Source organism: Tupaia chinensis, unplaced genomic scaffold, assembly GCF_000334495.1.
Source record: "Tupaia chinensis unplaced genomic scaffold, TupChi_1.0 Scaffold000290_1, whole genome shotgun sequence".
Lineage (NCBI taxonomy): Eukaryota > Metazoa > Chordata > Mammalia > Scandentia > Tupaiidae > Tupaia > Tupaia belangeri.
In genome coordinates, this window is record NW_006159775.1 from 5,662,646 (window position 1) to 5,675,459 (window position 12,814).

General features: G+C 36.9%; 1 protein-coding gene across 2 annotated transcripts in view; it reads left to right on the forward strand.

The window, feature by feature from the left end:
- DSC2 (desmocollin 2) overlaps window positions 1-12,814 on the forward strand; it is a 43,157-nt gene that overhangs the window by 8,012 nt on the left and 22,331 nt on the right. For both annotated transcript variants that reach the window (XM_006150578.3, XM_014588638.2), the window contains exons 3-9: window positions 1,865-2,064; window positions 3,544-3,654; window positions 5,187-5,342; window positions 7,692-7,836; window positions 8,428-8,594; window positions 10,576-10,710; window positions 11,199-11,384. In XM_006150578.3, coding sequence (XP_006150640.1) covers window positions 1,865-2,064; window positions 3,544-3,654; window positions 5,187-5,342; window positions 7,692-7,836; window positions 8,428-8,594; window positions 10,576-10,710; window positions 11,199-11,384 — 1,100 coding nt within the window. The remainder of the gene's footprint in view (window positions 1-1,864; window positions 2,065-3,543; window positions 3,655-5,186; window positions 5,343-7,691; window positions 7,837-8,427; window positions 8,595-10,575; window positions 10,711-11,198; window positions 11,385-12,814) is intronic.

The following is a 12,814-nucleotide window of genomic DNA, read 5'->3' on the forward strand; positions in this document are numbered from 1 at the left end:
ATCAATTTGGTATGACCTTTTAAAGTGACCCCTCCAGCACGTGCTCCTCCACCATGCAGGGAATGCATGTACGAGCCCCACCTGAAAACAATCCCGAACAAGGCCCTTTTTTTTTTTGGAGAGGTTTTTGCTATAGGGCACGTGCGCTCGCCAGACAGACAGAAAGAGACAGAGATAGAAAGTGAGAAATCACCCCCCCAGGGGGGATGGTCACGCCGCAATCCCTTCTCCTCCATTCTTTTCTCGGGATCTTGGGCATGCACGCACATGTGCCTGGCGTGAGTTTAAGCTGCCGGGTCTGGGACTCAAATTGCGGTCGACTACATGGGAGTCCAGCGACATAGCCATTACACTAACTGCTGGTCCCAACAAGGCCCTTTTGACCCAGGTAAAAAACCCTCGCTCCAGTTCCTCCCAGGCAACCCATTTTTTGGGACCCCCACCCTTCTTCTTAGGAGATCTGTTTTTGCTTCCCTCTCCTTCAGTAAACTCCCCACCTTGTTATACCTTCAAGAGAAAAAAAAAAAAGTGAGTGTAATTTTTAGATGGATGCTATATTATTATTAATAGTGAAAATGAAGTTAGTACATTACCATTCCTAATTCATGAGGAATCATTTCAATGAAAGGAATATTGTTCTTTATTGAAAAACACGATTATATAAAGTAGATAAAAATATTTAGTTTAAATAAAAAATTAATATTTATATCTCATGGAGGATATCGTACAGATTTAATAAATACTTCTAAGAAATTGAGAAATACTGTTGAGATAGTTCTTGACTTTAAAGGTATTGTTTTGGGATTTTCACTCTAAAACATTTGGCATTTTGTAGAATTTACTTCCACATACTGTTTTTTATCCAATAATTTTTTTAATCACATAATTACATCCATTTAATGAGAATTCAGAATATAATGACTATTTGAGGAAAATGTAAAAAGTTCAGTAATATGTTAATAACTGCCAATTTAAATGTGCTAGATTCTGTTAAACTTACTTAATTGTTGGGTGTGTTACTCTATAGCTAATTTCAGTTAATAAAAATCTTTTTAAGTTGGTTTTAATGTTAAGACACTGGAGTTCAAATGTCTTCATTTCAGGACTAATGTCTCTTTTCTGAGCGAGATTTTTTGCTACACGGCATGTTAGCTCAGCAGAGAGACAGAGAGAGAGAGAGAGATAAAAAGTGAGAAATCGCCCCCCCCCAGGGGGGATGGCCATGCTGCGTGCCCTTCTCCATTATCTTCTCAGGATTTTGGGTGCACACACACACACACACACACACACACACACACCTGGAGTGAGTTTCAAGCCACTGGGTTCAGGACTTGAATTGTGGTTGACCAAGTGGAAGTCCAATGCCTTAACCACTACACCACATACTGGTCCCAAATGTCTCTTTTTCATAAAGATATAAAGCAGGCATTAGAAATAATTTATGTATGTAAGCACAACTTAAAGAATCATATAGTTTCATATGTCCCTTTAAATATACCAAGTTATGCCAGCCGTGGTCTGGTGGTTAAGACAGGTGGATCCCATGTGGCCATCCACACGGCTTGAGCCCTGAACCTGGTAGCTTGAAAAATATGTGCATGTGTGTGTGTGCCTGAAATTGTGAAAGGAGGGAGAAATGGAGGAAAAGGATTGTGGTGTGACCCCCTCCCCCCATGGGGGTGCTTTCTCATTTTCCCTCTCTGTCTCTGGTGAGCACATGTCCTCTTGCAAAATTAAAAAAAAATGTTAAATTTACAAGTGTCAAAATGAAGTCTTATTCTCTTTAAATGCATAGATTACTGTTAAGATTATATATATATTTATGCTTTACCTTACCAATGATTGCCGTGTACATTTTCTACAGTTAACCTGAAGGAGTGCTTTAACACTGCGAATCTAATTCATTCGAGTGATCCTGATTTCCAAATTTTAGAAGATGGTTCCGTCTATACAAGGAATACTATTCTTCTGTCCTCGGCAAAAAGAAGCTTTACCATATTTCTTTCCAACACTGAGAACCAAGAAGAGAGGGAAATATCTGTCCTTTTAGAGCATGAAACAAAGGTACATTAGACTTTACAAATGAAGTATAATGTCATCTTTTCTTCAGATGTCACTAACATTATCAGGGAAGATATGGAATCAGAAAGGATATGGTACCATTTGGCATGGAAAATTAAAACTGTGAGACAATGGTTTTCAAATGGAAAAGGATTGTGCAACATAGGTTATTACAGGTTTTCATTTCTTTTCATCTGGGACATAAAGGAGAAATTAGGATGTACTGCAGGATGAGAACTTGAGGTTAGACATAATAACATGTCTTGAGCTTTACTAAAGAATGGGTTTCTGAAAACAAGTTTTGCAATTCTACCTCTGGGGACCAGCAGATAGTGTAATGGTTATGTCACTGGACTCCTCCAACTGCAGTTCGAGGCCCAGACCCAGAGGCTTGAAACTCATGCTGGGCATGTGTGCATGCATGCCCTAAATCCCAAGAGAAGAACAGAGGAGAAGGGATTGCAGTGTGGCCATCTTCCCTGGGTGGTTATTCCTCACTTTCCCTCTCTCTATACCTGTCTGTCTCTATCTCCAGTGAGTGCACTCGCCCTATGGCAAAAGTGTATTAAATAAATAAATAAAAGAAAGAAAAGAAAATATGACTATTCTAGGAGTACGTTTGGACTAATATGCAGCTTATGGTATTGTGACAGCCAAGACAAAAATGACTTCTGCTCGGAAACAACAGTTAGCGTAATGGCTATGTTGCTGGACTCCCACGTAGTCGACTGCGGTTCACGTCCTGGACCCGGTGGCTTAAAACTCATGCCAGGCACGTGTGTGTGTGTTCCCAAGATCCCGAGAGGAGAATGGAGGAGAAGGGATTGCGGCGTGGCCATCCCCCCTGGGGGGTGATTTCTCGCTTTCCGTCTCTCTGTCTCTCTCTGTTTGTCTGGTGAGCGCACGTGTCCTATAGCAAAAACATCTCCCTCCCACCCCAAAAAAAGCAAAATGACTTCTGCTCAGCTGTTAGGTATTTCTCACTGTAGTAGTTTGGGATTGTCACCATATTTCTCTCCTTATTCTGAAATAGATGTCTCTGTTGGCCCCTGGCCCTGCCTAGTTGCTGGTGAGTGAACGATGCCTATGCTAAATTTAGAAAAGCACAGCCTCATTTTCTTGGCATCTCTCTACTCCCATATTTTTGCACGACAGTGTGACAACAGTATTTTTTTTTCTTCAGTTTTGTTTTAAGCTTCCAGTTCCATCTCTCTCTCTTTCTTTCTTTTTTTTTGTTTTTTTTTTTTTTTGCATTTCCACCAGATTATGTTCTGAAGAGCCTGCTGTGATAACAGTGCAGTTATTTCTTTGTAATCTTTTTGCCATGTGGATGTTTGCTTTTAAAATGCTATCATGGTCTGACACCTGCCTTCTTAATCCTAAAAGGAGAAAGAGATATCAGACATCCAATGTTTGAGAATAAAGTAATCACTGACTTTATTATTCTTCTTTTCCCCTATCTTCTAAATGGATGTGCTAAAGAAAAAGCATTCTCAAGAAAAAGTCCTGAGACGTGCCAAGAGAAGATGGGCTCCTATCCCCTGTTCCATGCAAGAGAATTCCTTGGGTCCTTTCCCTCTTTTTCTTCAACAGGTACAGTTTACTTTCTTCTACTGTGAAAGTCTACCGTTTCGATTAGAAAAAGAATCAGCTGTGGTTTGAGTCTCAGGCCTGCTGGTTTAAAATTCACAGCAGGCGTGTGTGCATGTGTGCCCGAAATTCCAGGAGGAGAATGGAGAAGAAGGGATTGTGGCATGGCCATCCTCCCGGAGAATGATTTCCCACTTTCTATTTCTCTTTGTTTCAGCAATCACATGTGCCTTATTGCAAAAATCTCTCTAAAAAAAATTAAAAATATTTGTGTATGAATATGCAAGGGAATGAGTACCTCTAGTATATGTTTCAGTTTGTGGATGTTTTCTTTATATCAGGATACACTTTTTTGCTGCTTTAGTCATGCAAGGACCATTTATGAAACTGTAAAGTCCACCTATCACTCTTGAACATATTTCCTTAATGGATTTTTACATCAGCAATAGTATAGAGACTGGACGTAGCCTAGAAACTCCCCAAATTCTCCCATAATAGAGGATAAACAAACAAACAAACAGACAAAAAAACCAGAAAATCTACTTGCCTCCTGCTATCAGTGTTCTCTAACATTCAGTCTGTGACTTGGATTTCTTCCCTTCTGTCCTTAAAATGGTGGGAGACGATCCTTTTTATATCCCACCTTCATTAAATCTCTCAGATTTAATGAAGCTGAGAGACAAGCACATTGAAGTTGAGAAAGAAATTGTTAGGAAATAATGGCAGAGGGGAAGAGGGAGGGAATCAAGAGAAAAAAAGGGAAGAAACAAACCATTTAACAAATACGAAATGGAAGATTATCTGTTGAAGATAATACGTATGGTAATACCTTTGGCTGAGCCAATACACAGTGTATTCTGGATGGGAAAATTCATTTTGTATGCTGTAATGACATACAGTGAATGAATGCAAAAAAGAAAAAAGAGAAAAAAAGAAAATAACTATGTTAGTTATCCTGATGTAAAGACAACAAAGATCTTACTGAGAGAGTGAACTCAACTTGAAAGAAATTTGCTCTTTGTATCAAGGACCAGACTATCACCCTTGCCAATGCGTTACTCCATTTCTACACTCACTCATGTTTTTATTTTTATTTTCATGCATGATAAGGGAGATGCTGACAAATAACAAAATCTCATTAAGGAAAGTATTTTCCAAGATTTTTTCCCCCTGAAGATAGTACAAATTAAGTCCAGTGTCTTAAATACTGTCACATATAATAAAAACTCATTTTAAAAAAATTGACAATACATTCTTATGCTTAAAATATATATTGTGATACAAGAAAACTCTTAAATGTTTCCTCTACATAGGTACCCATTTAGCTTTTCCAGTATATTTCAGTTTTTCTGAAAAACTAAGATGTTCCTAAATTGTTTTGCCTACACTTTGCTCTTGGAATTTCTCAATTATTAGGTTTCTTTACTTGATTGCTGCTTTTTACTTACACATAGTAATGAAGAAGGAATTAGGTATTGTAATAAAAATGGCAATGTGGTCACATAAATGTGCAAATGATAATCTCTGTTCTCTAGATTCAATCCGACACAGCACAAAACTATACCGTGTTCTATTCAATAAGAGGGCCTGGAGTTGACCAACCACCTCAAAATTTATTTTACGTGGAAAAAGATACTGGAAACCTGTTTTGTACTCGTCCTGTGGATCGCGAGCAGTATGAATCTTTTGAGGTAAGCTTTAAGTTTCTGTATGGCATTAGTAATCATTAAGCTTGGCTACTTTCTTTCTTATTCGCCATTCATTTAACCTTTTCTGTTCCCCTGAGTTTGTTATTGATACTGTCTGTCTCTGATAACATAGAATTAACTTGAAACACAAAGAATTTTGACTAACTACATAACTGTTAGATTGTATTAGATTGTTTCTGGTGTTATAGTTTTACTATTTTTCTTTCTTCCTTTTTTTTCCCCCCAAAGAATAAGAGTACTACTTTCAAAAAAAGTTAGTTAGTTGGCAGAAAAGATGTATGAATTTCTCTATGGTACAGAAGTGTACAGGATGTAAAAGAGATTTGGAAGTTACTCAGTACTTTTGCAAAGAGAGGAAGTTAACTTACAGTGAGTAGGTAAGGAATGTGACAGTGCTTAAGAAAGCTTATTCAGGGGACCAGCAGTTGGCATGATGGCTATGTTGCTGGACTCCCACGTAGTTGACTGAGGTCTGAGTCCTGGACCCAGTGGCTTAAACTCACACCAGGTGCGTGTGTATGTATGCCCAAGATCCAGAGAGGAGAATGGAAGAGAAGGGATTGCGGCATGGCCATCCCCCCGGGGGAGGGTGGTGATGTGATGCTTTCTGTCTCTCTGTCTCTCTCTGTCTTTCTGGCGAGTGCATGTGCCCTATAGCAAAAACCTCTCCAAAAAAAAAAAAAAAGCTTATTTAATCTTTTAATCATCTGGTGGTTAACATCTGATGGTGGAAGGTGAGGTACTATATAGAAATTAACTTAGTGTTGGTTTGATTCTCCAACAGGTTGGTCATTTTGTGTAACTTAAATCATTTTACATCTATTTTTGAATATTTTAAATAAACCAAATAACCAAATAACCATGCAAGCTTTTAATTAAGTATTTAGGCTAGAATTGATAATATGGCCCTCCTAAATACCTGTGATGATCTGTTCTATGACAGCTACTATGAGAAGAGCTAGAATTGAAATTTATATGCTGATATGCTTGATTGAGCCAATATACATGTACTCTGGATGGAGAATCTCATTTTGTATTTTGTCATGTATAGTGAATGAATGCAAATAAATAAATTTAAATTTAAAAAATGAAAATAAAAAAAGAAATTTATATTAGAAAATACAAAAAAAAATTATACTCTGCACAATTTCCAACCATTCATTTGTTCTATTTGACTGCTTCTTTTTAAATTAAAACAAATGTTGGGACCGACAAATGGCCTAGTGGTTACACTGCTGGACTCCCATGTAGTCGACCAAAGTTTGAGTTCTAGACCTGGCAGCTTGAAACTCTGTTCAGGAACATGTGCATGTGTGCCCAAGATCCTGAGTGAAGGGTGGAGGAGAAGGGACTGCGGTGTGGCCATCCTCCCTCAGGGGTGATTTCTCGCTTTCTGTCTCTCTGTTTCTCTCTGTCTTTCCAGAGAGTGTATGTGCCCTATAGCCCCGGTTGTGAGGGTCTTTCTCTTTCATGCCCTCTGAAGCTGAAAAAAAAAAAAAAGGAAAGAAAAGAAAAGTTTATGAAAAGAATTATCTAAATATAATATCGATATGGCAAAAACCTTAATTAGTAGAAAATAAGATAGTATTCTATTCAAGTTTGTAATTCTAAAGAACTCAAAGTTAAAATGACCCAGAGAATTGTATTCAATACCTATGCATCTAAGACTTACAATCTAAACTGAACAAAATTAAGTCCTTAAAAGTGTTTTGGGAAAATAATAATAAAAACCATCATATTCATGAATAGCAGTGCAGTGGCGTGAATGAATGCATATCTATGTTATTACATTATCTATGTTATTACATTGGACAAATGTAGACATAAAATGCTATTTTCCACCACGAATTTAATGCCACTTAGTTGGCCTCAGGTTTTGTTCACATCCCCAAACAGTCACAGATGGTGAGATTCACATGGCAATGCTTGTTAATCTCCAAATTAAAGCCAAGCAAGTTCTGGGACCAGCAGTTGGCATAATGGATATGTCGCTGGACACACATGTAGTCGACCATCGTTTGAGTCCTGGACCTCGTGGCTTAAACTCACACTGGGTGCGTGTGTGTGCGTGCCCAAGATCCTGAGAGGAGAATGGAGAAGGGATTGCAGCATGGTCATCCGCTCTGAGCGGGGGGGGGTGATTTCTCACTTTCTGTCTCTGTCTCTCTGTCTTTCTCGTTGAGCGCATATGCCCTATGGCAAAAAACCTCTCCAATAATAATAATAATAATAATAATAATAACAATAATAATAATAAAAAGCCAAGTAAGTTCAAACCATATCTCATTTTAAAAGATGTTTTCACTTTTCTCCTTATTTGACTCTGCACAGATAATTGCCTTTGCAACCACTCCAGATGGATATACTCCAGAACTTCCACTGCCCCTGCTAATCAAAATAGAGGATGAAAATGATAATTACCCAATTTTTACGGAAACAATTTACATTTTTACAGTTTTTGAAAACTGCAGAGCTGGTGAGTATCTAGTTTTAATAATTTCTGACCCCTTAAATATGTTTCATTTCCTGTGTCAATTTTCACTATAGCCATTGGGAAGCAGCATATCTTGGCGGAAAGAGTAAGGGACTTAGCAGTCATGATGTCCTGGGTGAAATTTCACTCTGCCATCCCCTCCCTGTGGGATCCTATGTTAATCTCCTAATCTCAACTGGCCTTCATTTCCTCATCTGTAAAAGGGATATCGAGATACCAGGTTATCATGAAGGTTAAATGAAGGTTAAGATATACTAAATGCCAAGCACAATGATTGAGTGCATGTGCCCTATGGCAAAAACCTCTCCAAATAAAAAATACTACAAAGGTCACGGAAAGATAGTATTAACATTTATAATACATTATACATTAAATGCAGTAAATATGAATTCTAAAATATTAGAACACTAAGATGTTTGAAAGGAAGTGATATGGTCTTTAACTGTATAAAAGTCATTACTTGGATATATAATTAAGTTCATAACATCTTTGAGGTTGGCAGAGAGTAGTAGAAAAAGGGGAAGTTGGAAATGTGAAAGTTTTGAAAATTAAAAAGTATTTTTCCATATGTAGGTTCTACTGTGGGCCAGGTGTGTGCAACTGACAAAGATGAGCCTGACACAATGCACACACGCTTAAAGTACTCTATTATCGAGCAGCTGCCAGCAGTGCCCACCCTATTTTCTATGCATCCAACCACAGGTGTGATCACCACGTCTTCATCTCAGCTAGACAGAGAGGTAATATAAATATTACTAAGTAAGACTTGATTATAACATGGGTATTGAATAGTATTTGTACATATCACCTATAGATATATTTTTGAGAAGCATGTTTCTAAATTTGATTTTAGAAAAAGTATTATTTTTAGGTATGTTAACTTTTAAGTGTGTTAGTGGAGGTCGGTAAGTAACTTTAAAGTGTGCTAATTTTGAACTTCTACTTGTTTCTCTCCTGAATTATATGTTTCATAAAATCAAATTTTCTAACATAAACATACTTATAGTATTAAAAATAGGAAATATTAAATATGAAAAGTGAAGCTTTTGAAAATATGTAAAGATTTGTTATCAATAAAGGTTTCTTTTTCTGTCTTCAGTTTATTGACATTTCTTCCAAAGTTATTTGACATTTATGTTCTGTCTGTTCTCATTACAATTACCTTAGCTGAGTAATTCATTCACTTATTCAGCTATTACTTTCTCCACCAAGCATTATTCACCTGAATTCTTACAGCAGTTTGTTTATCCTATTTACCTCATTTATAATCCTTAATCTGAAGATCTGTACTGTATATTTATTAGGTATTTCCTGGATTCTTAAAACTTCATATCTGATTTGAGCTGGCAGGTGGTATGGCGGTTAAGGGCACATGGTCAACCACAGTTCGAGTCCCAGACCTGGCGGCTTACTCTCTCACTTTCCCTCTCTCTCTCTCTTGCTCTCTACCTCTCTGGTCAAATTAAAATGAAATAAATGAAGTACTCTGTATAGATCCTTCTGATAAAATTAGCTGAAAATATTTGGCCAATGAAGGCATGTACTCAAGAAACTTAGCTCTGTAATTTAATCTGTAGGACCTTTGTGACCCCCAAACCAAAAATTGTTTTAAAAATATAAAAATAAAGATGAGAGGTAGGCAAACAGAATTTGTCAGTTGCTCAAGATTCTGCTATTTTTTAGGGTTGTGAATAGAGCCCAGGTTTCCTAGTGTTTAGTCTGAACGCATTGTAATTATGTTAATTTTAATCCTCTCATATCTCAGCTACTTATGATAAATGAAACCATAAAGAGAAGAAACACATTTTTTTAAGTAGTAATGAACCTTCTACAGTATCTTGTTAATGGGCATTCCTAAGAACCTGATTCTGTTTTCCATTGAAAAAAGTAATTACATAGCCCTCGACCTATATTTTTATGCTAACTTAATTTGTATTAATGTGAAGTGAGCTTTACTGCAGCTCCTGAAGCCACATGGCTGATCACATGCTTGAGTTCCAGTTGACCTGAAATCTTACATGTTACTATTGAGAATAAGGATTCAACGTTATCTTTTCCACAGAATATCTCACTTTATTGTTTCATTACAAGACTATAATGAGAGTCACTGCTCTGTGTGTATGGACATAAGAATGTGCTTTGGATGGGAGATAAAGATTGTGATGAACTATCAGGCAATTTGAAATGTTCTATGGCTGTAGCATTTCTCTTTCTGTTGAAAAAAGGTGACACTGACTATCCTATATTCTGTGAACTGATTGCACTTTAAATGTGAGAAGCTACTCTGTTTTCAAAAATTCATTGTGATGGGACCAGCAGTTAGCGCAATGGCTATGTCACTGGACTCCCATTTAGTTGACCGTGGTTCGAGTCCCGGACCCAGCGACTTAAACTCATGCCGAGCGTGTGTGCGTGCATGTCCAAGATCCTGAGAGGAGAATGGAGGAAAAGGGATTGTGTCGTAGTCATCCCCCCTTGGGGGGTGATTTCTCGCTTTCTATCTCTCTGTCTCTGTCTTTCTGGTGAGCACACGCGTCCTATAGCAAAAACTTGTCCAAAAAAAAAAGTTCATTGCAAATTACTGGTGTGAAGAAATTCTTTTTTTGGTATACGAATGGTATAAAAGTTATTAACACAAGGAAACTTATAAAATTTATGTTAATATTTCACTTCTAATCTTGCTGCATTCACTGTATAATTAAATTCTTTCTTTGTTTTCAGTTAAATGATAAATACCAGTTGAAAATAAAAGTTCAGGACATGGATGGTCAATATTTTGGCTTGCAGACGACTGCAACTTGTATCATTAATATTGAAGATGTGAATGACCACCTCCCAGTATTTACTCGTTCTTCTGTAAGTATATGATATTAATAAAAGAAAAATATATAACCCAATATTAACTGATAGATATGCACTTCTCCATCCATGCCTCATAATTCAAATGAAGTACCCCTAGTGACAGAGCTTTAGTATGTTAAAATAAAATAGACAGGAGCCAGCCTGTGGTCTGGTGGTTAAGGTAGCTGAATCCCACATGGCTAACTATGCCATTGGCAATTCAAGTCCCAAACCCAGCCGCTTGAAGAACATGCCAGGAATATGTATGCATACCCCAATTCCCAAGATGAGAATAGAGAGGGGACCATTGGCTGGCTATCTGTCCATTTTCTCTTTCTCCATCTCTCTTTCTTTGTCTCTTTTGCAAGTGCACACACCCTATAGCAAAAATAAATAAATAAATAAAATGAGGTAGACTTTGAAAATGAGAGCAGAGCTTATTTCACATAATATGCTACTTTTGTGAAAGTTACTAATGAAGCTTTTTGTTTTTGTTATTTTAGTATGTTACAACAGTGGAAGAAAATACAATTGATGTGGAAATCTTACGTGTTACTGTTGAAGATAAGGATTTAGTTAACACTGCTAATTGGAGAGCAAATTATACCATTTTAAAGGGCAATGAAAATAGAAATTTTAAAATTGTAACTGATTCCCGAACCAATGAAGGAGTTCTGTGTGTAGTTAAGGTAAGAATAAATCAGTGAAATAGTTATTTAAAGTTTAGATCATAGATTTGCATACTAGAGTTTAATGGAAAGAAATGAATTCTGGAAAATTTAGGAGTTACATATATATGTGTGTGTGCATGTGTGTGTGTGTATATATATATGTATATATGCCATGTTCTTCATCTATCATAGAATATATTCATTTTTAGTAACCTTTTAAAAAGATCCTATGATTTATTTATACACACACACACACATGCACACACACACACACACACACACAGATATATATATGTGAGTGCATTCAATTAAGTTGACATAGTAGCTACAAATATCATGTAACAATTCAAAAACCAGCACTATTTTGATGCCAGTGCGACAGTGTCAAAATTTCTAGGCCCTTTTTTTTGTATTTGGGTCAAGGAGTCTTCACTTATTTACTGAATTTCCCAAACGATGAGTTACTCCAGGTTAGACCCGTGGAGTGGCTACTTGCAGGTCTGTTGGTCCATATCCAGTATACAAGTACAACTTTAGCACCCAAGTTCACAATGGGAATCCTCAATCACTCAAAAATGTAAATCTAAAACATTTTTCTAATACAATTCTACAGCATCTGAGAACTTGCTGCTAATTCAGGAGCGAGTGTTAGCGCCTAAAGCAATCTGAGCGCCTCTGACCTTGGACAAAGTCACACGCTTGTTTGCATTGCATCTTTAACAAGAACATGATTTTACTATGGGTCAAAATTTCCCTTTGGACCTATTCACACGGAGCATGGATCAGAAATAATGAATCCTTTTTCTTTATAATGATGAAAATTAGTTGTAGTTTTTGAATTCACATCTCTGTTTCAAAAATGCAGAGGGAAGTCTTTTACATTGTCTATCTTTCATTATCCAATTTATGCCCTAATTGTTGGTATTCCAGAAGGCAGTTTGTCTGTGTGAAATCCTGAAAAAAATGTCTGCTTTCTGGACAACAGTTTCACCTATTCTCATTACAACTACATATCAGACAAAATAAAACAAAGCCTTCCACCAAACTTGGCACTGTCGGCTTTTAAGAAAAGACCTGGGATGGAAAAGACAATAAAGGAGAGTCTTATGTCCTGAAACTTTCTATTTTTTTTTTGTTGTTGTTGTTCCTCTTCTTTTAAAAGAATTCTTTACAATTGACCTACTTTTTCTATCCCAAATCAAATGCAAATAGTAATTTCATGGTGGATCCAATAAGCTGACCAAAAGTTGATAGTGTAGTAAATAATTATTGGTTATGGTGTGAACCAGTTAAAGGTGTATCTGAGGTGTTAACATCCAAGCACCCTTATTAAATACTTTCTGAAAGCTTTATTGGTACCGCTTGCATTACGTTTGTTAAATTTGCAGTTGTGAAGCAGGTGTCTGTTTCTGTGGTTTTTTTTTTTTTTTTTTTTTTGGCCCCTCTTT